We start from the raw sequence: 26,983 nt of genomic DNA on the forward strand, positions 1-26,983 counted from the left end.
ATTTTGCTTTTGTTGTTTGTTTTGTCAAATCAGCAGAGCTTCAAATGTACCCATATGGAATTAGGCAGAAATTAATTAGTGTTCTTTCAAGGGGAAGTGAAGTATTAGTTTCACTTTGTGGAATATTTTGTTTCATAAAAGTTAAAGCAAAGCAGGATACCTCCTTTCCTTAGCCTAGGCAATAAAAGGGTGAGATGCAGCAGAATAGCTCCTGAACTTGCTGTTCTGAAAGGATTTCCATGATGAAAACTAGTTAGGATCTACATGTTCCTTAGTGTAATGGAGCATGCCAGTTAATTTAGATAGTATTCCTGAAGCTCAGTGTTTGATAGGGAGTGGTTGTTGATGCAAGCAAAGCTTTTGGCACACTGGAACAGATTGTTATACTCTTCCCTGCTGTTACCAGGACAGGATAGCCCTTAAAAAGGGACACTGAGCTTTTGTGCAGCTGCTGTGGGCATGGATGTGTGCAAAAGGAGAATGAAGGCGTTTAAAGATTTCTTCTCATGAGAGAAGTCTTGAAAGTGCTAAAGAGCTTCTCTCAACACAGGCTGAATATGCCAGGCAGTTTGATGGAAATAGGAACTAGAGCCTGAGAGAGAGCCTGTTTCCAGATTGATATGGAAGACTTGTGTAACTGTCCCAGGGAAAGAACATCTGCCTTGGCATTAATTAAGATTCTGAATCTTCAGGCAAGAGAAAGGAGAAGCAGGGTTTTGAGAGGAAACTTATAAAAGTCTTCAAGTTTCAGCAAGTTCTCACTACTTCTGTGGTTCAGCAAATTGCAAACTCATTGTGAAAGAGGATCTGCCAGTCTGCCGTTTATTGAATAAGAGACACACCAAGGTCTTGCAGATAAATACAGAAGTAATAGATTCTGCCTTTTCAAGGGTCAGTGGAGCATATCACAAATTCATTAGCCCATTTTAGGTAGGTATTGTTAGCTTCACAGAAAAGCCCTCTTATCTGAAATAACTTTACAAGACCTGACAATAAGGGCTGACATTCATAACCCTCAGTGAGGGATATGCTCCCAGCGCAGTCACAGACATACTAAGGGGCAAAGCCATAGCCCAAAACTAAATTCAAGTGATATGTATAATGCTCAACAGTCATTTTAGTGATGGTAATCATTTTCAGTTAGTGCACTGTCAGAGGATTTCTCAGTGGATTTCCTCAAAAAGTTTCCTCAAAAGAAGAAAGGCTTTGGTTATTTCTATTTCTGCACCTTAACCCATTCTTCAACTGCTTTAAATCTGTTGAGGTCCCCAGCTTGCTTAAAAAACAAGTCTCACACCTGCTTTCCTAACCTTTTCATTAATCCAAACCCTCAATTTCATTTTCAGATTTTTCCAGTTCTCTTTTCATTGTTATTTTTGTTATATCCACCTCTTGACAAAGGGCTGCTCAGTGGTGGAGCTAGCAGCACTGCAGTAGCAACTAGGGTTGGAAAGCAGCCCTGGTAAGCACGTTGCCTGGAGAAGGGGAAAGCCTTGAACAGTCACTTGTGAGCATCATCACTTAGGTGAAGCTTTACTTAACACCTATGGAAAAAACACAGGAAAGACTCCCTCCCCTAAACCTGCAAGTAGACTAGAACATGCGATAAAGTGCTTGCAAATACTTTTTCCACATTCAATCCATGTTTAAAGGAATGAGTTTATACTTAAGATTTAAATAAATAAATAAATAAATAAAAAGAGAGAGACAGCTAGGAAGACTTAAGTCTGCTATGGAGGCAGAGGGGGAGCAGGAAGAGGTTTGTTGCAACTAGAACATTATTTGCCATCTGACTGGGCTTACTGCTTAGAGCTCAGTCCATGGTACGACAGAGCTTGAGTTTAATCACTTAGAGATGAATGCATCTAGATATAACCTTAGTGAAATTCTGTTTTACAACACACAATTGTAACAAAATATTCTGATGTAATACTAACATCCACCAGATCTGAACATAGTTTACATAAGCTGACAGAATAATGCATAAAATTGACATCTCATGCCACAATCTAACAGCATATATTTAAATCCCTTATATGCACTTCCTTTCCCTTCCTGCTTGGGGGTACATGCTGTGCACTCAGAACTCTTAAGATTCCTCCTTCCTTGCCCCAACAAAGTGTTTTGTTATTGACGAATATTACTTTGCGTTTTCTTCATACTATAACATTCTTGTCCAGAGACCTAGCTGTCTCTCCAGAAAAGTCTACTAGAGAGTCACTTTAACACATTATATGATCAAAGAACTACCTGTAAATCTTAATTGATCTTGAAATGTCTTACTACTCATTAAATTAATATTATCTTGTCCAGCAGCCATATTTGACATAACTGTTGTACAAACAACTCTCCCCTGCCGGCCTCTTCAATGCAGCCATGGATGTGTATTTCAGTGTTCTGGAAGCAAAGCTGGTAAAGCCAAATTCATGTCACAGCATTCATCACAAACATCTCCCAACTATTCCCCAGACATGCATCAGAACTGTTCAACTCCAAGCCACATCATGTACTCAACTGTAGCACCAGGTATTTCCCATCAGTTAGTATCTTACAGTCTCATGCTGCCTTCCCACTTAACCAAGAAAAGAATAGTTAAAAACAAAAGAAACACCCCACATCCAACATACACTGCTGTGAATTCATAACAAGTACAAAAATGCTGTCAGTTTTCCATAGATCTGTGTTGCAAGATTCAGTCCCTCACCATTCCAAAGGTCTTTCAGGAGCACACTGAACCTTCTAAACCAAGGCCAGTCTGCCTCCTAGCCTATCAGTACAATTTTTAAATTTGTCCAAGAGAGACTAAACTTTTTGCCATGTTGTGAGGTTTCAGTCTGTTCCCTAGCAGTTTCTGGACAGTGTTGGCTGAAAAAGCTCCTTAAGACAGTCCTGCAGCCTTTGCTAGGCACACCTCTTCCTGCCCGAACTGTTCTCAAGTGTTTCATCTGTTGCTGGTCAGCCCCCTAACTATAGGCTGGGGAAATAACTGTTCTTTCTGCTACCCTTTTGTAACTATTTACAACACAGGGCTCATGCACTTCATTACACATAGGCACATTCTGTGATTACATTATTTAATCAGTAATACAGATATAGTACTCATCTGGCTCACCAAGGTGTTAAGGAACCTGAAGAATGAGGAGGCAAGCGCACAGAGCAGAAACCACATCTTCATCCCGTAATAAAGATGCTAAAAGAACAGCACACAACTGCTAAATGTATAGTTTGTTTAAACAGACAGGAATTAAGGAGAAGAAAACAATAGTACAGAAACCCACTGGAAGCATCGCAAGTTGAGTTGCTTCCTGGGCTACTTACGGAGCTGTGAGATACCCTTCCAAAAAGCCAGATGCATACATGATATCTTCATTGCTTAAGGTGTGACTGCCATAGCCTGCTTTGATCTCCAGAACTCCCCAACCTGTCTTCTGTATAGTGTTGTTGTAGAAACCATAGGCATCTCCTCTTCTGTCCAGTATATTCTTGACCTGAAGTGTTTTCTCAGCTTTATTCCAGTACACAGTTGCATAGCGGATTTCTAGGGTGAAGAGGGAAGGGTGCAAGGGAAACAAACAAAAATGGGAAATTAGTCTTGCAATACACCTGACAAAGCAACATGTATTATAGGAACTTCATTTCACTTGGACAGTGCTGCATCTCACAGAAGACTGAAGGGATCAGAGAGTTAGTTGCAACACATACAGAATGTTTCAGTTTTCAGGCTGGTAGCTCCAATTCAGGCTTCTAGTCCCAAGCATCATTAATCAGCTGTTATTACATAGCTGTATGCAGATTTATGCAAGAGAGTTGAATGGTTTGGTCTATCACATTTTTGGAAGTCTCATCTGCAGAATTTCCAAAGACTGAGAACTAACAAAGTAGTTGCTGCAAAACAAGATTAAAAAAAGTAAGGCTTACTACAGGGAAGCGCGAATAGGTATTTCCTATCCAGCACTGAATGCCAAAATACTATCTTGGCATAAGTTTAAAAGATTAATTTGATTGCTTTCTATCATGTTTAGTTCCACCATGTATAGTAACACTGATGTTAACGTACTGGAAAGTGGTATGAGAACTAACTGGAATTTTACCAGGACAACAGCTAAATATTCTCATGTTACTCTTTAGGAAATTAGTTACAACTCCTTCAGTATAAAGCATCTGACACAGCTGAGTCTTGACATAAAATTTAGGAGAAAAGTGTTCCCTTACCTGGTCCAAAAGAAAATCCATACAAATCTTATTGAAAGTAATCTTAAAAGACAGCATGTCTTAGCAACTGGAAAGGATTATAGCTACTGTCAAATTTGCTTTCCAACTAAAGATTTGAAAGACTGCAAAGGTTTTCTAAATTGTCTTCCTGGGTGACTAATCCTGGAAGTGCCATTATCCAAGAGGACGATTAGAACTTAGTGGATCAGAGACTGAAAAGCAAAAGCACCACAGAACTGCCATCCTTTACAAGGCACAAAACCCATCACCCAAACAGGAATAGATCACAATAGTGTTAAATGAAGAGGGAAGAAGGGAAGTTAGGCATTAGACTGCTCCAGAATTCTTAGACTGCCATTTAAAATATATACTCCGAATTAGTCAAGTTTTGCTCTTGTCGAGTTCAATAACAAAGAGAAAGAGAGACTGCTTTTGAAAATCTCAAATCATTCAGCCTTCCCTAAGGTTGGACCTGGTTACATCAGATCTCCAATTCATAACTCAAAAGACTACTATGGTATTGGAAGTGAGGAGAGTTCAAACATCATGAGTCAGAATTCCCAAAACTATGAGCTTATCCCTTAACTTCTCAAAAGAAACATTGTACGACTATTGAGAAACCTGTGATGTTCTATTCCCCTGGCTCCCTGGCCCTTCTCCAATGTGTGGCAACTGGTGTTACCAGTTCACAGCAAGAAAATCCAATTTGGTTTCTGTTCCTTACGACAATTAATCTTGTGCACCATATCCATATCAGCTGCAGTAGATAGTTATTTTATGAATAGCTAGATACTCTGAGTATCCAGAATACTCAATGTTTTTAGTATGCATGCTATGATAACTGGAACTATAAGAAAAGCAAAGCAACACAATGTCAGCATAGTGTTTATTGCTCTTTAAAAAGCTGCAAGTAGAATGTTTGTCAAGCATCTAGTTTGATTTCTTTAAAACACAACATTAAGAAGAGACTTGTATGAAGAGTCATAAAGTATTTGAATTAAAAAAAAAAAAAATCACAGAATCACAGAATGGTTGAGGTTGGAAGGGACCTCTAGAAATCATCAAGTCCAACGCCCCTGCTCAAGCTGGGTCACCTACAGCACATTTCCCAGGATGCTGTCCAGATGGCTTTTGAATATCTCCAAGGATAGAGACTCTACCATCTCTCTAGGCAACCTGTTCCAGTGCTTAGTCACCCTCACAGTAAAGAGGGTGTCTCATCCCATCCTCTTCACACTCTCTCTTCAAGTATTCATAACCTTTGATAAGATCCCTCCTCAGTCTTCTCTTCTCCAGGCAGAAGAGTCCCAGCTCTTTCAGCCCTTCCTCATTATAAAAGTAAAGACCAAAACTATTTTTTAAGAGCTAAACTTTCTCCTACTAATCACTTTTTGACAGAGCAGTTACTCAGTTGCTTTAAGACAGTTTTAATCCATTTTACCAGACTCTTGAATACACTGTGTCGTTCAACCAGACAATTGTTCCTTCCTGGATTTCCAGCAAGGATAGCAATAACTGTTTCCTACTAAGTCAGTCTTTAAAATATACTAGAGATACTTTTCTTGTGAACAGGTAATAAGAAGTGATAGTTAGGACAATTTTAGTACTGAAGGAAAACTTTATTTTTCTTAGTTCTATGGACAATAATAGAAGTATTAACATGCATCTATATTTAGAAAGGAAATATTTCCAGGGACTTGGAACACAATGTTTAAAAACATGTTTCTCATCTGCCAGGTACTGAGGCTATTTAAAGGACTGAGACATGACAGACTTTGGATACCTCTTCAAGAGCCATAATTTTACTTTTCTGTTATGACTCCTTAATTATCCTTTAGTAATACTTGCGGTAATTCTGCTACTTCAAGGTAAGGGTTAACATGAGACTTGCCCAAACTGAACATCTACAGAAAGAAGAGCAGGCTGATAAGGTTCATCACTGAGGACAGTCAAATGCCATCAAACTAAAGCTCACAAACACAAAGAGGACAGGGAACGCTAACTACATAGAAAGGAAGATCCTTTGAAGAAGTGGCGCAAGGGTCCAGCACAGAATACAACCAGCCTCTCCAGCACTAAAGGGGAGGCAGATTCTGACTAGGAAGCCCACAGTAGGGGCAGAGGAAAGGCAGGCTGTGTGCTCTGCTCACAAAGACAGTGGAGGAATGGGTTAAAAGGAGTTAGAACATTAAAAAAAGGGGGAGAAGAAATGATCCGAGAAAGATGATGCTCTTCCTGCCACCTCCAGACTAATGAAGAGGTGGGAAGTAGTCAAGAGGAACTAGGGCAGTAGGTTATTGTTATTAGTGCCACAGATCAAATAGGTATGCCGAAGAAACTTTCTTCCACCTAAAGCAAAAGATCTGTTGCTTTCTTTTTGAATAAGGGTGATCCCAGCACCAGATAGACTGAATTAAGAGGGACAAGTACCCTGAACACAGGTAGTCTAAAATGGCATGCTGTGGGGTTTTTGTTTGTTTGTTTTCCCTCCTTCTCTCCTCCCGCTGCTAGGGCATAAACACACAGAGCTGTTTCCATAAGTCAGAACAAACTTTAAAATTTAAAAACTTACAGTTTGCCCTACTCCTAACTTCACTATATGGTAGATTTAAAATGGGGAAGATCCGGATTGGAACAGGATGGGAGAGACGGGGAAATATGAAAGTATAGAATGACTTGCCACAAAGCTAGACAGGCATTTAAAGGAAAAGCAAAGAGTTACATGCCATACATGTGGCTTTACAATGATGCTCGCACCCAGGAGAGGGTAACAAGTGCCAGATACTGATCCATCAGATTAAAATATTAAACATTATGGTGAACTTGCAAGGAGATACATGACAGATGTGAGAAATGAGCATGGAGGAGAACAGGAGAACTGGAAACTTCACATCTACATTCAAAGTGATAGTCATAGTCATTTTTAATACCAAAATCTCCAAGCACACAATGGTCTTCAATGCTGGTTATAGCATCCTTCATACATCAAGAACAACCGTTCCCTTCTCCCCTCCAACTTCACTGCTTTATCTTTACTGGCAATATTAAGCTCTGCTTATGTGCTTCCAGTAACTGCATAAGAAATGCTTTCTTACTTCACCTCCAAAAGGGTTTTGTGAACCACCATAATGTAATATTTTGCTCTTTGCTTGTAAATGCAAATATACATATTTTCCATGGCAGTTCCCAACAGTAATTATCAAGTGTATTTCACTGCAGTTCAAATGAACTCTGAAAAACAACTACTTTTTCTCTCCCCCAAATATATTCTTCATTATTTGGAAAAAGACCATTTCCCATTACTGAAGTTCCTTGTAACTCTGCCACTCATTACTTGATTTCACCTGGTTCAAAGATTTAGGCCTACAGCTTTCCCAGATCTGACAAAGTGTCAAAATACCTAGGTATCATTAACCTGCTATATTTATTTGAAGGTATACATATCTATGTTTTTTATATATATATAGATAGTATAAATCATAATAGTAATTATCTTTAAAAAATAAGTCTGTATCTTGCTGTTATGGAAAGTTAGGCTCTCTAGCCACCATAACAGGGTCCAGCCCTAGGTTCCCACTGAAAAGTTCGGAGCCAAATCAAAGCAAATTAAATAAATAAGTTTTAATGATGCACATGCAGTAATTACAACTTGAGCTGGGTGCCACCAAAGAGGGATCCCAAACAAAGAAATCCCTGGCAATTATAACTTTTCATTCTAAGTTCTCCACCCCTCACACAGTAGTCCAGACCAATAGTAATACTCAGCTCTGGGGTCTCCTGCTCCTTATTGGGTCTCATCACTGTCCCTGGGCAGGCTGTTGCTTTCCTTATCTTTACTGTTGCGGTTTCTGCTGACGGATGTGTCTTCGTTCCTTGTTGGGTCCCGCTGTTGTCTCTCAAGGTCCTGATGAGGAGGAGGTAATTCCAGACAGTGCCCCAGCAGTGAGAGGAGGCTTTGTTTCTCAAGGTCCTGACACCCTGCACAGGCCTTATTTCAAAGTCTTGCCATCCTCCCTTCGGAGTGTGAGACACAGGAACACAGACTGCTTGTAATTCCCTTATCTTTCCAGCTTGAACCGGCTCTGGGGACCTTTCTAACTGAACTAGGTGAAAGTTCCTCATGTTATCTGAGTGCGGCCTAAGGCTTCAGCAAATTTAGCTACTCATGCTAAGCAAGTTTTATATAAGCTGTGCTAAGCAGCTACCTCTAGACAGCTTTGGTTCAATAACTTCCTTAACACTTGCTACAGTTGGAGTTCAGGCTACAAGCTTTAAAATCTGTATGCACCTAAAAAAAGCTTACACTACAATGCAATTCAAGCATTTCTCATCACCCAGTTTGTTACAATTTTAACTCCTATTCTTTTAAACTAGCAGTGCTACCTTTAGCAAGAGAACCATCCAGAACTGAAATATATAGTGAAATATAGATATCTAAGAAGCAACCACATATTACTCAAAACCCCATACACATCCTGCAAGAACAGGAACCTTTCCCTGGAAGGGTAATGCTGGTATTTTTATATTTATTTTTGGAGGATGAGGCGGAGACCCTAGCAATTCTCCCAGTGGTTGCAATGGTAACTTCTTACACATGAATCAGATGCAACATCTCCATGAAACTACAGATCATCCTGGATATCACTGCTAAGTTAGACTTCCCAGGGTGTAACAGAGCAAACGCTGACAAATATCTTAGCCTATTACCTGCTCCCAGGACTCTAAAGTGCATCAAAGACAGCAAAAATAAATTGTGGAGTTTCCATATCAATATTGCTTGGAATGACCCAACTAACAAACAGAAGCAGACACTGGAACTACTTACTGCAATGAATGACTCAACCCCCTGGGGACAGGGTAGGTCAGTGGATTCACCCTTCCCCCTCACTGCAACCAGCAAGTCAGGAGATTTGTACAGGACCAGAGATACACAGTTCCACCACAGCCATCAGCATGCTTATGGTCGGAGACAAAAATGGAGTAGAAGTGCAATGACAAGGCCAGCATGTAAATAAACACATACTGCTTCTCCTCTCCAGCTGTTAGCAGGGACTGGGAAAAGCCTTTCCTCAAATTGCCTGATGTTAATGAAGATACTACAATGCATCTGCTGAATAAAAATCCACAAATAGGACCACAGTTGGGAGAGTGCTGGAACTCCTTCAGCAACTGAGAAGTACCCTGCCTTTTGCCAAGATTATACCCTTAATAACAGAAACATGAAGATATCTCAGCTGTGGCTGGCAGGTGGTGGTGGTCCCTTTAATTTTCAGGCTGAAATGCCAAATCTTCTCTCTGCCATTTTTGTCTGAGTACAGGAGTTGGCAAGGCATGTTAGAAACAGGGCTTGTCTTCTACTTGGTGGCAGTAGGGAGATTAGAAATACACACATTTATCAGAAGCTAGAGGAAACAGTTAAAGGAAATATCAAGTGGGACTAAGGGAAGATTAAACAAAGAAAGTAGATGCTGAAGAGGACATCAAAAAAGTAGTAGCAATTTGTAGTGAGAAAATAGAAAGGACAGAGAAGACAAAAAAAGAGGAGCAATACACAGAGAAGGCTCAACAGCATTTAACAAATGTAACTTTTGATATGTATCACATGTATTTAATAGGTAAGTTACAACTGCAGAAGTAACACCTGACATGCCTTAAGATTAGTAAAATTCTTTTGGTAATACACAGCAGCTGCTTTTCCAGCCTAAGTTGTTTATTCAAAACAAAAATAAAAAACATATGTACATCCAGATAGGTTACTGGACTTTCTATTTAGAAATTAACAGAACTCCCTTTTCCTTACAGAAGAAAGGGGCTACAAGGTTTGGGGGTGGGAACTAATATTTATACTTTTCCTTAGTCTGAGAAATAAGTCCGCTGACGAGCAATGCAGCACTGGGAATATTTTCAATCATTCTATGCATTTCAGGCTTCACAATGACATAAATTAGAGTGACAAGCTAAATTAGAGTGAACAACATTTAAGAATAGGAAACCCACTGGATTCCTTACCTTGTAATTTTTAGCTATATTTTTAAATGTTTATTTTTATCTACAGCTTTTCAAAGGTAAATTTTCTGTAGAGGCATTAAGATATACTTGGCAAATTCTACCCATACACTTTCCATTAAATAAGGAAGCTATCCTTCTTCCCTTTCATCAGGAACTAGTTTTGCACAACTTACAAGCCACAAAAAATTAGCATAAAGTTGCACATCTCTCACATCCAGTATACCCTCTCCCAGAACTAATGTTCAGTAGTTAATTAAATATTTCAGGTCAGCCACAACAAGCAGCATCTGGCATTTCTGTTCATTTTTGTAACTTAAAATGGCTTGTTCCATTTCCCCAACAAAATTTTAGCACCATCCCTCTAACCTTTTAGAAAGGTTGTATACCTCTGAAGTACAACTGAAATTTCAAAATATAGCTATGACTGAAATCCATTACAAAATAAATGTTAATTACTTCAGGATTTCTTTAGAAATTAATTTAAACCACACAAGAACTGTAATTGAAAATTACTGAGTTTCATGTTAATTAGTCAATGCTTTCTTGGTCTGCTTGAATATAGGCTATTTGAGCTTTCTATTCTATTGGTCTTAATTCACCTTATTTCCTCATACAGTTCACGTTTAAGTAATTTTTCAATTTGTCTCTAACAGACCTGTCATCATTTGAAGCCTAATCCCCTGATTTGTGCTTTCAAGAGAGAGAAGCAATATTCAACTACATAAACTACAAATTAAGAGTTTGAATCTTCATGGCTTTCATGTTCATATGGAAAGCTTAGCTGATACAGAAAACTTGTCAAAACAATTGCAGGTCCCCAGGATGAGTCATCCACAGAAGACACAAAAATAACAGTTTCACAAGTAGCTTCACTAATCTCCTAGTTCCTAGATTTAAGTGATTTTTACCAGAAAACATTCTCTACAGTTTCCAAACTGTATGATGAAGCCTCTTCAAGACATTTGAAATGACACAGAATGTAGCTATTGAATAATGAACCAATCTGAAAAGAACATATATATATTTTGGCAATTCACAATGCTGAGGGGTAAGTTTACTCCACTAAATAGCCTAAAGGCATTTCTATTTGCTACTTAATAGCTTTCTACCAAAACTTCCACTGTTACGCGAGAAATCATTCAGACATTAGCTGAAACTACTTCATACGCCAAAATTCCTTCCACCTTCTGTGCATGCTTCATGGGTGACCCTTCCTTCAGGGCTGCTAACATAGAAATAAAAGTTTTTGCCAGCTCAAGTAAGATTTGAGAAGTAAGTCTCCAAGATAAGATAGTACTGTCCACAAGATGAGATGCCTGCTATATTTTGGAAACATTAAAATAATGGATGCCTGATTTTTTCCCCCTTGTTCTGTAGCCATTAATGCATTAACCTAGGAGTTTACTAGAAGATGAGCAGTGGAACTAGCCTTTAAGATCTTCAGATTTAATTGAAAGCAGGAAAAGACAGTGAAGTTTTCCTGGTGCAATTTGCTCAACTGCCTCACCATTTCTGCAGAGCCCATTAGACAACACTGTCAATGCAAACAGTATCTGCTCTACTTGCCTCCTCTCTATCCCTAACCTTTACCGATTTAACACCGGGGCAGCTTCACTTTCACATACTCCACACCACTCAGCATCTCTTAAGTTCTCTCCTTTAGTGACTCTTTTCCCCATCCTTCCTATCGCTGTATAACCTATTTCATACTTCTAAATGGGGGGGGGGGGAAGCAGTGTTCACACCTTCCTGGCATGTCTTCCAGCACATGGTTAGACACCACAGTATTTGCCCACATCTGCAAGGCTTCCTCAAACAAATCAGGTGAAAACTGAGTACTTAAGCAGGAAGCCAAGATTTTACAGTAAATTGTGAAGCCTACCAAAAATGTGCCATTTGCAAAGATTTGTTCATATCCAAATCTTGGCCCTGAAGTCGCAGCAGTTACAACAGTATAAAAGCAGAATTTCCCCCCCCCCCCCAAAAAAAAGGGGGAGAAACAGAGAGAGACACGGAACTATAGCAGCCAACAGAGGAAGCTTGAAAGTGTTACAGAAGTTTCAGTTATTGAATTAGCTTAACTGTAGCCTTACAGCTTCAGCTGAAGATAGTGCATTATACAAATAAGATCAAAAGGAACTCCATCTTCTATGGTACAAACACCACTTCATGCTAATTTCCTGCTCGATCTCAGTTTTTAAAAATTAAGCAAATACTGGTAAACTAATTGCTTTAGCAGCAACATAAATTTATCTAATCAGAAAACACCAGATGGGATTCATATCCATGCACAGGTATGAACCCTGAAACAAAAACAACTATTTATATCCACAAGTTAGCATTAAAACTTCTTTTAAAGATGTAAGTTGCAGCACACCGTAGGCCACAGCATCAAAAAGAAGTATTCATCCTAAATTATTCCTGTGCATGCATGTTACATTTCACTCTGTACAACACACAAAAATAAGCATCGCTAGGAGCCAGCAGCAGTTTCCCCATTTGCTTAATCTGAAGTTTGCTTTTCCCGGCCCATTTTGGGAACCAGAAAGAAGGCATTTGGGAAGCGTGCTAATACAAGACGAGCACTGGCACCTCCTGCCATAGTCCGCAGGGCGTGAAGGGGTCTGGAGACAGTTCCGTCCCCGCTCCCCGGGCTGCGGGGCTGGCCCTGGGGTGGGGATTAACCGACCCCAAACCCACCGCGACAGCCGCGGCTCTCGAGGGGACGAGTCCCCACCGCCCCCTTGCCAAGGGGACCGATTAGGCTTTGGGGCGGGAGGGGGGGTCCTTCCCGCCCAAGGGAGACGGGGAGGCGCACACCAGCGGGACGCTGCTCAGCACGGAGCCCGGGGCGGGCCGCACTGCCGCCTCGGGGAGCCGCGGGCAGCCCCGCGCCGGGCTCCGCTCCCGGCTGCCCCGCAGCCTGGGACAGCCCTAAGCCTCTCTCACCCGCCCGCCCAGGGAGCCCCGGGGCCAGGCCCCGCCGCCGCCACCCACCCCCAATGCCGCCGCCACCGCTGCCTCACCTGCTCGGCCCCCTGCCGCCGCCCACAGCAGGACGAGCCCCCAGCAGCAGCAGCACACGCCGAGCCGGGCCATGCTGCTCCGCCGTGTCTGCTGAGGGCGCCAGGAGGCGGCGGGACTTTAAGAAGTTTCCTTCGCTCGCTCAGGGCAGGTCTCGCTGCTGCCCCCGCCTCCTCCGGCGCCCGGCCCGGCCCCAGCGCCGGGGGCGGCCCCGCCGGGGCGAGGGCCTCCGCCGCGCCGGCCGCCCCATCCCCTCCCCGGCGGGTCTCGGGAGGGGGCAGACAACGACCACCCCCTACCACCGCCGCCCGCGCACACCGAGGGGCGCGGCGGCCGTTGGGGCCGACCCCGCCCCGCCGCGCCTCGCCTCGGCGGCGTCGCCCCGCGGCGCGTGCGCCCGCGTTGCCCGCCTGTTGCCCGCCTGGGCCGGCGGCTCGGTCGCCGAGGAGAGGGGAAGGTGGGAGACCGAGGTGGGTGGCCAGCCCTGGGAGCCGCGCTTGTTTTCGCCTCCCAAGGGCTGGTGAGAGGTCGGGGCTCAAGCCCGGTTCCGTCTCGGGGGTGCCCAGACTGCCGGAGTTGCTGTGCTGATAAACGGGGGAAGGGTCTGTCAGAAAAGACCCCGATAAAGCAAGTCAGGAACTGCAAGAGTTGGATGGCGTCTTGTCAAACTGCGCCTCGCAATAGGCGAAGAGCGGCTTCTGGCCCTGTTGAAAAAAATGACCGCTGCACGTGTCTCAGGAAAAAAACTAAGGGCAGTCCGTTTTCTAACGTTTACAGGTATGGATTATTTCCCATTTGCTCTTTCCTTGCCCCTGTGATTCAGATTATTTCAAGATGCAGCCTTTTTTTTTTTCTTCCCAAGTGCTGGATATTCCACTGGTGTCCTAAAGCAGCCATTATTAGGACTTTGTATTTTGCTGATTGTTTAATACTGTTCAAATTTGATACTGGTTCCTGCAGTAGCTTTGAAGAACAAGCTCACGCACCCACCAGTTCGGGCTAAATAGCAAGTCTTGGCCTCGTGCCTGGGGTAACAGCACTATGACACTATTGCCAGCTGCAAGAATCGTTCCATTCCAATTGTTGTTTTGTGCAGGGGCTACTTTTACTAAGAGATAAGACCAGTGCTGTTACTTTTTTTTTTTCTTTTTTGCCTCTCCAGTAAAGAGTAAGTCTTAATGTCAGTGTTGTGCTTGCCTGAGGAGTATTTTCCTGATACTTCATTTATGAAAAATGCTTTTCCAAATGAAAAATTCACTTCTGTCAGATGCTGCTCTCAATTGGCCCGTACTGGTGAATTAAAATGTCAAATGATACTTTTTTTAGAATTCCTCCTGTAGGATTACCACAGAACAAGAGTATTTAAAAAAAAAAAAAAAAAAAGATTCTCTGTGTACAAATGATGGGTATGGTCAGGAATTAGAGGCACATGCAACCTTGGATAGAAAATGCAAATAAACAGTGCTAAACCAGGAAGGCTGTGCAGATGCATGAGAAAACTAAGATGGAGAAAAGGAGAGGGAGTTTGCACGTGACCATGACTACAAAGCTCCTGTGTGTTTGGAAAGATTTACTTCCAACTGTTCCCAACCCAGGGATTCACAGAAATTTTTTTGTGTGAGGTAAGTTCAAATGAACAGGTGAAGGTGCAGCCAAAATCCTCTCCATTTGGAGGGCAAAATTACATTTCACATTAGGTTTTTAATACAATGTCTCACTGTTAAAAAAAAGAAATGGAGAGATCTGTGATTGGAACTTCAGTGACAGACTTCTAATGGTAGAGGGCTCTTTGATCTAATGAATAATAACAAGATGCAGTGGTAAGACATTGAAACTGGACAGATTCAGACCAGAAAGCAGGTACAAATTATAAAAAAAGGTACTCAAAAATGAATTTGTTGTAATGCATGGGTAACAGAAATGCAAAGGGACAGAATCATGTTGAAAGCAGACATGTCAGATCAATCAACTCATTTGTAAGGTAAATATTTATCTCCAAGGAATTACACAAAAATCATGATCTGAAGAGTGCAGGAAGTAGAAGGACCACTGAAAACCAAACATGGTCTAAATTAGTTATCTCAGTCAGTGTCAGCAGATATTTGTTCTAAAATAAATCATATCTCAGAGGTGTCATGAATGGAGCCCATAAAACTCCTCTTTAAAAAGGGACTTAAGTCACTTCAAATAGCAGAGCAACTCTGCTTAATGTAATAGGCTTCTTCAGTCTTGAGGAGTGAAACACTTGTCACAGCAGTGTGGTGGTGCCAGGTAGCACTGCAGTGCAGCACTTGCACCAGAGAATGCAGATATAGACATGAAGATTGTTGATAAGTCCCTTGAGGCAGAAAACAGCAGACATGGTGACTTTATACTTTTTCACTGTACTTATATTCCTTTTAATCTGAATCAATTTTAGAATACCAGTCATTTTTTCTATCCTCATTCTAATGAACACTTCCATTAGGGTGGTCTAGCACAAACAGAAAAAATAATTTTATATATTCGTGTGAGACCAAGTTTAAAATTGGTTGCATATAATCTGGAAGCTGTCTGTTGGCTACATGCTATCTGCTATTTCTGTCTATATCCCATTCCTGGGTGTAGGAATTTACATTATTTAGGCAGTATTATACGTCCTGCAGCACGTCCTGATTCAGTTTTTCCAGGAATCTGTACACTTCAGGTCTGTCTATATTGTACCTTTTTTAAAATTCTAGTTTAGGTTAACAAAAATTGCAAGAGACCTAAACGTTGTGGTCCACTGACAAGATTTGAAGACCACCAATGCACAAAAAGCATTTGCAAAAATTTCCCTCGCTAGTTCTTATTTTTTCAGGTGAAAGGTGGCTTTCTTTTACAGATGCTCCTCTGTGCTTTGGTTGCTTTTTAAAGGTGATTATTCATATAAATGTTGTGATGTCAGTTAACGAGTGAGTCAACTTGGTAAAATCTGAGTTCTGCCTGGTTGTGAAACTTCATTCAAAAGCTGAACTGAAAGTTTCTGAGGTTTAAGAAACCTCAGAAAGGTTATCTCTCAGATAAGTTTGTTTTCTTCATTTCTGTTGCACTTCTGGTCTGGGGGACAGAAGCAGAAGTGGAGAAAGGATATGAAAGGGTCTGTTTTTGAAGATTTCCAGTTTCATTCTGCAGGCCTAAGAGATTCAGATAAGCTTTAGACACCACACAAGTTTTAGAGTAATCTCCAAAGATAAATAATGGAAGTGCTATCTCTTGAGCAAAGTCAATTTGATTAAACAAAGCAGTGGAGACACAGGGGAAAACTACAGAAGAAGCAAAATGCCAAAATATCCTGGACTTATCAATGATACGTTTAATGTTATTTTCAAATATATTATAACAAATCTTTTTTCCAAATAAAACTTACAAATGAAGTACAACATTTAAAAATCATGAAAATTAAGGCTTTACTATGAATATTTTCAGAAGCAGATTATTGAACAGCCTATCAGTTTAAAATAAAACAAAACAAAAAAGCTATCTTCCAGTCTCAGCTGGTAGGTATTTTCATTTCCCTCAAATCAGGCTGCATGTGTCCTTCTGAAGTCATCAGACAATTTGGACATTACGGTGAATAGAGGTTTGGTTTACTGCTAACAGGTCAGATGTTAGAAAGGATGCCTGAAAGGGTAATTTCTTTCCCCTCTACCTGAGAATATAAAACTCCAGCCTTTACCTAAAATACTCGAGAGAGTGTGCATAGGTTTGCAGCTTTTTGAGTCATACTAGACGTCCAGTTTTAAAGATATGTGGCAGAATTCTCTGTGCTGGCCAGTTGCAAGTATTCCAGGGTACCTGTTCGGTAGCTGGGTACCCGTAATAACTCCCGCTGCTTGTACCCTTCAGCTTCCCGTTTCTGAAGAGTCTTAGTTATCATCTCTGCTAAGTCATCTTGTAACCGCTGCTGATTCTCCCTGAAAGCAACAGGATAGAAAAGAATTTCAGTGATTCTCACAACGCTTATCGTGATCTCCCAATTCCCACTGTTTTTTAAATATTTCTACCCTATATTTATCTTCATAACATTCACACACTACTGAAACAAAGCGTGGGAAGAACCAAATTCAAGTTCTGAATTTGGAAATACAATTCACGATTTACTTGTGATTTTTGCAGGTTTTGTGATTTTAGTATTGGCTCTGTGCAGGAGATTTGCAGGAGTGTCATTATCGACCTTAAAAAAATTCAGCTGCATTTGTTATGAAAAGGAAGACCTGAATTAGATTCACTCCCAACTGAAGGAGTTTCTAGCTGTCAACTCCATTACCAGGACTGGCACTTCCACTAGTCCAGTTCAGGTGGCCTTCAATAACAGAGCTGCCACCTTTCCATAAATTTCTGCAGCGTGTCTGTTTTTTGCTGGAATACCACACATACAACAGTTTAAAGGAGCAATTTTATCAGTCACAGCCTATGTGAGGAAATGAAAACCACAACATCGCTGATCACATGAGGTACTCACAAGGTACTTTCAAAACCTGAATTCCAGATGAATTGCCAATACAATAATTTTGATAATCTCAACCAATCATTTTAATTTAAAAAGGAGTCCTGAGGTTAGAAAAGAAATGTATCACAGAAATGAGCACAACAGTGTTTCCCGTTCAGCCCAGAGAAGACTTGTACTTTCCATTTTAAAAAATCAGAGGTATGAGATTGTGTAGTAGATAAAAAGTTCAATTGTTTCTGTTTTGCAAATGTCCTGAAAAAAACCCTATCCTTCAAGTTTCTCATAGCCATCTCTTTTCTCTTAGCTAGATATGAAAAAATTGGCAGAAAATTTTACTTGTGCAATGGGCACACTGTAATTTTCAGAACTTCTGCAGTAAAAGTAAACCTTTACATTTACTTATGCCTTTCACTATAGTTGATCCTAATGTATTTGACAAACTACGATCTGTAATGTAATTGCTTAAAGTTGTCCTGAAACAATGTCATTTCTAAGTAGGTACCAGCAAGTGCTCATTAAAGAGCCATGTACACAAGGGTTTAGAGAATCAGGAAATTCCACATTCTAGTGAGGTCACAGGAATTAATGCTGTACTCATATGCAAAATGCACATGAAATAAGCACAACCAGTCATTGAGACTTCAGTTTTGCATTGTTTCTCAAAGACAACACTCCCACTATTACTATAGTTTATTCAGTACAGAGGCAAAATAATAGCTCAGGTCCAGGACATCAACCTAATTCTTTTTCCTGGTAACTACTCTCTTATGTGTTAGAAAGTAAGCCTTTGTTCACTTTTTAAAGACTACACTTGTGCAATACTGCAATACTTTGCATTTTTCTGCAATTCTTCTAGCAGAATATTGTTCAAAATCCTGCATGTCCCATTCCTCCTGCAGATTCCCCCACAAGACACGCAACCACACACATTTAGTTGGTCTGCACACACGCCAAACAATTCTAAAAGGCAGACTTTGAATTTCAGCCTTCTCCATCCCCAGTGAAGCAAAGAAATTGCTTTGCACGTTTTCTGCAAGGCACAGACAACATGTTGTGCAGGCCAGATTTAGATGCTAATGCAACTTCACTGCTGCTAAAAATCCACAAAAAGGCATAGCACTGTACATTCTGCTGCACATTCTGTTGCAATTATCCTTTTGCTGTAGTGTCACACACAGCTGGAGTTAGGACTAAAGTTTTAGGGAATATTAACAATTTTCTTTTTTTTGCTCATGCTCTGCATATACTAGATCAACAGCTTGTCCTCTAACTCTTATTTCACTTCCAAGGAAATGAACCTATTAAGTGCTTATACATACAAATTACCTTTAGCACATGCACAGTCCTATAGCCAATGCTGTCATGAATATTTACACGTGTTTATATGCACATGCACTGTTAAACTCTTTAACTAATGGAGGCAAGTCAAATGTTGCCAAAAAAAAAAAGGAGCCTGGGGAAGAACAGTGAAGGCTGAAGTACAAAGATTTGGGAATTTCTCTTCTCTTTTCACATATAAAGACCATCTTACACAGAAGGAGGTGTTGGGAGATTATATTCCTTGTCTTTAGTGCCCGTCAACCAGTAAGTAACCTCAGTTCCTCTGCCCTAAATAAGTATGACAAAGAAGAGAAAGCACAATTTAGAGATTAGAGTGCAGTTTTCCATAGTTAATTTACTTAAATGATACTGTATTGCACATTGCTATGTTTGACTTTTCTTGTTTTCAGTAGCTGATGCTCACAGCAAAGGGTTAAAAATAAGATGTAGGAACAAGAATAATAGGGGAGATGCAACTGCACACTCACTCCCTTGTTCCATGACCTGGAAAACACACCATGGAAGAGGTGAGCTGTGCTACCTCTCTTCAGCAACCAAGTACAGACATCTGCCAAGTTTAATAGACCAAAATAAATATATAGATAGATAGGAGACCAAGAGCAAATTAGCAATAGATTCAGCTTCCCATCCATCAGACCCATTCACCATTACTACCCAATTTCCTGTTACCAATGGTATGTTCATCATTTATTCTCTACATCTTTATGTTGCCTTAATTTATGTCTTGGACATGTTGTCTTCACGGAATTATCTTCATCACTGAGACTGTGATACAATTAATCTGTGACTGTTGTTCCCCAGCTGTTAATTAAGTTGTGGGGTTCTACCATCTATATACTCCTTCTAAAGTGATCTCTCTTCTCTGTGTACATGCTTGTGCATGGTACAGGTTACCTTCAAGTATGTTTCTCCTCTCATTTCATATTGGAACTGGCAGCCTGTTCTTTTCAGGATGGCAATAGTGGAACCATTTACATGAATCCTTAAAGCTAAAAATAGACAAACAATGAAACCTCAAGCTGGAAATGTAACACACAACCATATTAAGTATATGTGAAAACTTGTGCCATTGCAGAAGCTCTTCCAATTGCTGTCAGCATAAATTCTGAGAGTCAAATTAAATGAGAATGAGTTATACCACTATATCAAAAATCCTACTCCATTACATAGGATTGTATCTACAGAAAGGGCAGCACACTAAATAGGAATAGCTGATACAGCTATTGATCTGAAATACAGGCAACACGGATACTTTTAGTGTTTAGATGCCAAAAGGGAAAAGAATAGAGAGGTACTTATATAGAGAACAGTAATGCAAAGACACTAGGCAGAAGGAAGACAAACTGGCTCTTGGCACAGTTCCCTAATGCTGAAGTTGAAGAGGTAATTACTTCAGTTTAAAATATATAGTCAGCATCTTCACACAGTGAAGCTGTAATACAATTTTAGGTTGAAATAAAATATACAATTCATACAATGTAACTAAATCCGAGACATGTAGGTATCACATCTTCCAGAGGAACTCAGCCAGCCAACCAGCCTACTTACTCCTTGTTACCAGTGCTGAAGCAGAAACAAGGAACAATTCTTCATTGGCTAACAGGGAAGTGGAACAACAGGAAGTCAAAATGAGCAGGGCTTCTTTATCTTTAAAACTTCTGTGATCTGATAATAAATTGTTCTCAGCTGAAAATAAAGACTTCAATCACAGAAACAGATAGTCTTCCATCCTGCTACACTGACAGATAGAATTAAATTCTTACGCAAGCCTGTGGATTCCATCCGTGAAGCTGTGTTCACTGTATCTCCAAATAAACAGTAACGAGGCATTTTTATTCCAACCACACCAGCTGCACATGGACCTAGAAATGGGATACAGGGAATGAAAAAGGTGGATCAAGAGACTTTATTTGGAAGGTGTTACTTGCTGCTGCAGAACAACAACAGTACCTGCTGGGGTTCTGGGTTCCTCACTAATGGCACTATTCTCTACCTCACTACCTAAAATATCTGGCAGTCTCCCATTCCACTCCAAACCAGGCCTAGCTCTGTACATCTTACATTATCCAATAGGAGCATAAAGAGGACACAGCTGCACACTACTTGAACACAACTTCTGTGCAGAGAAAAATAGTTACTGACTCAGTTTTGGAAGCAGGAGGAAAAAAGAACAAGCTTCATTATGGAGGGAATTCATAGCGATGTCTCGAGGGGTCTCCCAGTTCCTCAGTTGCTTTCACTTGTTTGTTTCTCATCTGATAGTGGGTTTTCAGGTGATTTTTGAAACAAGCAAAGATGAAAAGATACAATTTCGCCAAATGCTTGTTGAATTATTTGTAGTTCCCCTTTGAGAAAAATTCTTTAAATATTGGATTAGTTAAAACATGAATTTCCACGTAGGCTTGATCAGAACTTTTGCCTCAAAAAGCATAGAACACAGGCCTCCTTTATATGGCCAGATAAGCATATCTGATGTAGCTGATCTCCACTTTGGTAAGGGAGGAGTGATTTGTGGCTACAACTGGCTTAATCCGGGAGCCATGGCAGTTGCTCTTCATAGTTACTAGCTTAAGCTATGAATGAATGGATACTGGCTATGCCACTATAAGGGAGGAAGCCAGTGGCTTATTTATTTTTCTGTTGCTCTTCACCCAGGAACATTGTTTCCAACCTGATTCTTCATAAGGAGAGCAGCTGTGGGTGATGTGCTACCAGATTTTCCGTAGATGTCTATTCTGTTAAGTTCAAGAACAATGCAACTACATTGTCATTGCTCATCTAGCACCACTGCATACCAGAGTGAATTCCAATGCGAATCCAAACAGGCAGGCCTGGCAGATGTCGCAGTTCAAAGGATCCCATGAAGCTGAGGATGTCCAGAGCCATCATAGAGATGTCTACTGCATGGCGATTGCCATTCCTCTTCGGTAAACCACTCGCCACCATGTAGGCATCACCAATTGTCTCAACCTGTGGTGGAAACACAACTAAAAGTTGCCAACTCCATACACAGCAAAACAAATTTACAAATTAACAAATTTAGTTAAAAAGTTATCAGATCCTCTTGTCCCTGGCTAAGTATGTCTTCCCTAACCAGCAAGATTGCTTCATTTAAGATAGTTGACACCTTTTTCAGTATATGAGTATGCATAACTGTACACAGCATTCCAAGTAATGAATCTTTGACCATCTAGTATAGAAAATTAGCTATAAGCAGGCACACAAGCATTGCTATGAGGTAATCTTGACCTGTTTGTATCTCTTTTGTCTTTGCTTGTCTTTGCTAGTGCTGAGGTATCCTTCCCAAACCCACCACATTATCCAGTTTTGATTTCTGTGTCCCCTGATTGTTAATTAAGCAAAAGTGAGAAGCTAATCACCTTGTAAACGTCATGATGGTCAAGAATGTGGTCGAAGTTCTTGTAGATATCATTGAGCATATCTACCACCTCCATTGGGGTGCTGTACTTGCAGAGTGTGGTGAAACCAACAATGTCACTGAAGTAGATAGTGACTTCTTCAAATAGCTCTGGCTCTACCAGGCCAGTTTCCTTCAAAGATTTTACTACTGGCCTATAGGTATAGAGAAGGCAGAAAGATGGATGAATAGTCTGTGTTTTACATTAAAGGAATTTTCTCACACAACTGAATCACGTCATTGTTTCCTGGGTGGGAAATATCAAATAGTTTGCTGAAAACTATCACTGTAACAGCATTTTAGATGTCCATAATGCCTTTCAGCTGGGGACCTCAAAGCACTTACTAATATTAATTAATGCACAACAGCCTTGCAAAATCCAAGTGTGTTAAGTAAAAGCCATGAGGAAACTGAGGCACAGGACAACTGAGCTTCTTAGTTAAGGTCAGAAATGGGGAAACTGTGCCAAAGCTAAAATTGAAATTCTGGAACTTCTGACTTGTAGCCCTAGATTCTACTCCCACTTTTGTTCCCAATAAGTGAGAACAGACACTTTTTTCTGTTTCGCTAGTGCAGAAATAATTGCATCCTGATAATTATATCACCTAATCCTGATTTCAGATGAGATATCATAGCCTGATAATTTTATGGAACAAAAATTCAGTATCATGACACTCAGTATCCATTCAGATGGAATTTCATTTTCTTGCATGTCTAAATCCAGGAAAAAATCTGTTTTTCATGGGGAAATTAGAAGGGAATAACTGAACGAGACCCAGAAAATGTAGGTGTTGCACAATGCTGCATTTCATCTCAGTGAGATAGTAATAGGGTCCTGGGAACAAAGGGTGGAAGGAAATGGATTTCTTGTCCCATAGCCTGTCCACCTAGAACATTTCAGATTTTCCTCCAAATTGCACTGGACTGAACAAACACTTAAAATTTCTTTTTCTTTTTCTTTTTCTTTATGACTCATAAAGAAATAAAGTCAACATGCTTACTACTTAAATGCCCTTGAAACTAGTAATGAAGTACCACGATAGTTTTGCTATTCTAAATGTACGCAATATCAAAATTACTAGCATCGCTAGTATTACAATTTCAATAATACTCATCCTGTGCATTACTCTAAAGCATCCATCTAGTCCAGTCTGGCCCAATATGGCCCAGCCCTCCTCAGCCCCTCTGTTGCACTGCAAAACCACAGCCTGAAGTTGGGCTGCATTCCTCCTGCTCTCCAGCTGGAGACACTCCTTCTACCTAGCAAAGTGGTGGAGCAGAACAAAGCTGTGTGCATACAGGATCAGTGTAGATCTCTGGGTTCTGCCAGGAAGGCAGGGAAAGAGAGGTTTTGTGCTGAAAAAGGGGATCCTGTACATAAGGGGAGATTGAGGAAGATAAGGAGTCCCAATACCATCTTGGCATGAAACTCCACCGGAGTCTCCTGGTCTCACCAAGTAGGGTGGAGACTTCAGGAACAGGTTCTTCTTTCCTCCCTAGCAAGATCACATTGGAAGTTAGAAAGAAATTGGTGAGAAAGGAGACCCTACACATACCCCTAGAAATCTCTCTGCCCTTTTGCCCAAAGTACTTCATAGTTCTTGGGATGGGATGGTATTGTAATATTTTGGTTTTGCATCGGTATCAGAAAAGATTCAAGTATGGTTGCCATTGCTACATGATGGTCTACTTGACTATCACGCCAGCCTTTCAGACTACCTCCTTCTAAATTTGCAGAGTCTTACTTGATTGTAAACAGTCTAGGAGAATAAGCCTTAAAGCATCAGGATCCCTACTGTGTCCTACACGTAACTGACAACAGTAGGGGCCAACATTAGGGTCAGGCAGCCAGCCTCCACCACAGACTTGCACTGCCTGAAACTGTACATACTAATGGTGAGGACACACATTTTCCTCAGCTTCTTTCTGGACTGTTTGGTGAGGGTTTGGCAGGTTTGGGTGTTAAACACAATGCCACTTTATACAAGTGTATGTTTGCTCCTAAGAAGAATACAGCTGCTCGGGCTGCTATTTTGGTCAGATTCCACTTGGATAAAGTGTCCTGCCTCCCCGACTTGCCCTCTCTGGTCTCAGCCAAGCATGTCACTCTAGTGCTCTTCACTTCCTAATGCTAATGCCTGCTGTTGGAACTGCTGTCTGTGCCATTTCTGAAGGGGGCTATCTGATTCTCATTTATGTAGTTTCTAAAAAACACCAGGGTAGATGAAGTATTCAGAGTTTTCCTGCTTGTGTCACCTGAGTAACTGAAAAACCCATGTGCAAGTAGGTAATAGATATAGTAATATCTCAGTCTGCGAGGTGTTTGGGCCAGGTATTTGCAAGGATCCCATCTCAGGAAGCTAGTTTTAAAATCAGTCTATCTGTCTGTCTATTAGAACTTATAATGGTTATGATGATTATGTAAAATTAAGAGTCTTCATAACTCAAATTACTGCCAAGTTGCTGAACAGATCAATACAGCATCAACAGATGCTGATAAAATGAGGACTGATTTGGCCAGTCTTGGTCAAAAAAAATTCTTCACTGTCAGTAACATTCAGGTAGGTCACGTAATTCTATGGCTTAGAGTGGTACACACAAGTGTGAAAATGCTCATCTGTTTTGATACAAATGTTACTAAGACACATCTGTCATTAGCAACCTTAATTACAGGTAAATGAGCATGTCCTTACCACAGGCAAATACAATTTGTGGATGAATGAAGATACTTTACAGTGTCTCCCTAATTGAGACATTTTTCTTCCCTTGGCTTAAATCATTCTACTGTAATTGTAGATCACATCTGGTTTATTTGAGCTCCAGCTTGTTCATAATTAAGGCTCCAGTTCAGTAAATCTTTTTAATTCTAACCATATGTTTAAATGCTGAGCTGAACTGCAGCCTAAGGCGTGGACTGCTTAGATAAGCACCAGTGGCCTATATGGGAAATCACACCAGCATGCAAAGCCTATACAAAGTCTGGTTCTGTCTGGGCAAAGAAGGCCATATTTTCTCTGTCTGCTACCCATTGTCCTTAAATGGTCAGTAGAGGGAGGCAGAAGAGGTACTGAGGGAATTGGTGGTGGCACCTCCTAAATTTGCCCTTTGCCCATAAGGTTGGAAGAATTAAGACAGAGGAAGTAGCTTTTCATGCTCTCATTTGAAGAAATACAAGATGAATATTAATTCCAGTCCCATTCTTCAAGAGTCAGATGATACATGTAAATAAATTTCAAGTGAAAATCCTGCTGGACAGTACTAACCCTGGAAGTAACATGAAATTAAGCCTGTCTGCTCTGTCTCTCTCTGCTTTGTATAGCTCTGTCCTTTCCTCCACCAGGTGCTCCAGATTCCGGGAATACAGCTGTAGACGCCGGATCAAGGTATCCATGTAGCCTTCATTGGTCTGGCCATGGTAGTTACTGGGAATAACAGAAATACACAGGAGCCAATAGGGAAGGATAATAAAAACACATTGTTGAGAAAGAGGCAAAAATGAGCAACAGAAAACTTTTGCAGTGTTTGACTTCCATATAGTTAGAATGCAAATTGTTCTTAGACGGTTTGTGTTTATGATTTGAAAACCTGTGGCCCACAATTGTCACTTAGAGCTGCTAATTCTTAAGGCACCTTCAAATCACTGAGCCCTGCTAATACTGTCAACTCCAGGTTACCTTGGGTAATCCATGAACATTCATTTGGAAAAAGTAACTGGCAAGGTCGACTCCTCAGAGAAAGCTAAAGAAGGTGGGCAGAAAATTGGACTTAGCATTGAGCTGGGGATTAGACCCAGAAGGATGGAGGAAATTTGGGGCTGTCTGTGTGGAAGACAGAACAATTAAACAGAACAATTAGCAGGCCCTGAGTTAGTTTCCCTCACAAGATCCTGCAGACTGCAAGCAGTAGACAACTGCTGGAAGCAGACATACAGCAGCATGAGCCACTCATAATCCCTGTTTGCCTTGGCAGCCCAGGCTCACCAAAGCAGTCTGAAAACAGATGGGGCCAGGCTGACCGTAAGAGTCAGATTTATATTGCACATGAATGAACTTTAAAACTGCTCTTACTCTAAAAAATCCTTATGTCAGGAACATACCACCTTAGACCTCCTCATGAGGAGAACACCTTTCTACAAGTGGCAACCTCCATCCTCCTGTAGGATGGAGACTTAGGAGCTGAACCAAGACTTCTTTCTACTCTGCTGCAGTACGATATGTCTAGTTACGGATAGTGCAGTTGTCCTTCTGCCCATGTAAAGTGTAAAATGATGTGAGTGTTGTTGGGATTGGTTCACGAAGACAGCTTTAAAAACTAGGGAGCAATTCCCCAAGAGAAGTGACTAAAAACTCATTGTTTGGATAGCTGAATAATTAATTCAGGCCAAACAACATAGGAGCAATGCAGCAGTGGCCAGGGGAAAGGCCTTTATAACCTCATAGGGTTTTTTCCAACTCTGGCCCTTATTATCCCACAACTTTGCACCAACAAAACCCTCTAATTAACTCTTC

General features: G+C 40.9%; 2 protein-coding genes and 1 long non-coding RNA gene across 5 annotated transcripts in view; 1 reads left to right on the forward strand and 2 right to left on the reverse strand.

Moving 5' to 3' along the window:
• The window catches only part of PLBD1 (phospholipase B domain containing 1), a 43,744-nt gene extending 30,289 nt beyond the window's left edge, over nt 1–13,455 (reverse strand). The window contains exons 1-2 of the mRNA XM_026102246.2: nt 13,248–13,455; nt 3,319–3,538 (exon numbers count right to left, since the gene is read on the reverse strand). Of these exons, the coding sequence (XP_025958031.1) occupies nt 3,319–3,538; nt 13,248–13,320 (293 nt within the window). The 5' untranslated portion in view covers nt 13,321–13,455. The remainder of the gene's footprint in view (nt 1–3,318; nt 3,539–13,247) is intronic.
• A 21-nt stretch (nt 13,456–13,476) lies between these two features.
• LOC112984548 (uncharacterized) lies at nt 13,477–22,702 on the forward strand. Its single transcript, XR_003259524.2, has 2 exons — nt 13,477–14,022; nt 21,713–22,702. It is a non-coding gene; the product is annotated as an uncharacterized LOC112984548 (long non-coding RNA).
• GUCY2C (guanylate cyclase 2C) overlaps nt 16,555–26,983 on the reverse strand; it is a 47,969-nt gene continuing 37,540 nt past the window's right edge. For 2 of the 3 annotated variants that reach the window (XM_026102480.2, XM_026102488.2), the window contains 7 exons: nt 25,739–25,897; nt 22,438–22,630; nt 21,853–22,027; nt 20,821–20,919; nt 19,952–20,046; nt 19,248–19,324; nt 16,555–17,180 (listed from right to left, as the gene is read on the reverse strand). In XM_026102480.2, coding sequence (XP_025958265.2) covers nt 17,006–17,180; nt 19,248–19,324; nt 19,952–20,046; nt 20,821–20,919; nt 21,853–22,027; nt 22,438–22,630; nt 25,739–25,897 — 973 coding nt within the window. In that variant the 3' untranslated portion in view covers nt 16,555–17,005. Of the gene's footprint in view, nt 17,181–19,247; nt 19,325–19,951; nt 20,047–20,820; nt 20,920–21,852; nt 22,028–22,437; nt 22,631–25,738; nt 25,898–26,983 lie in introns of those variants that run through there. The other variant, XM_064511446.1, reaches the window with a different exon arrangement.

Source organism: Dromaius novaehollandiae, chromosome 1 (genome assembly GCF_036370855.1).
Source record: "Dromaius novaehollandiae isolate bDroNov1 chromosome 1, bDroNov1.hap1, whole genome shotgun sequence".
Taxonomy (NCBI): domain Eukaryota; kingdom Metazoa; phylum Chordata; class Aves; order Casuariiformes; family Dromaiidae; genus Dromaius; species Dromaius novaehollandiae.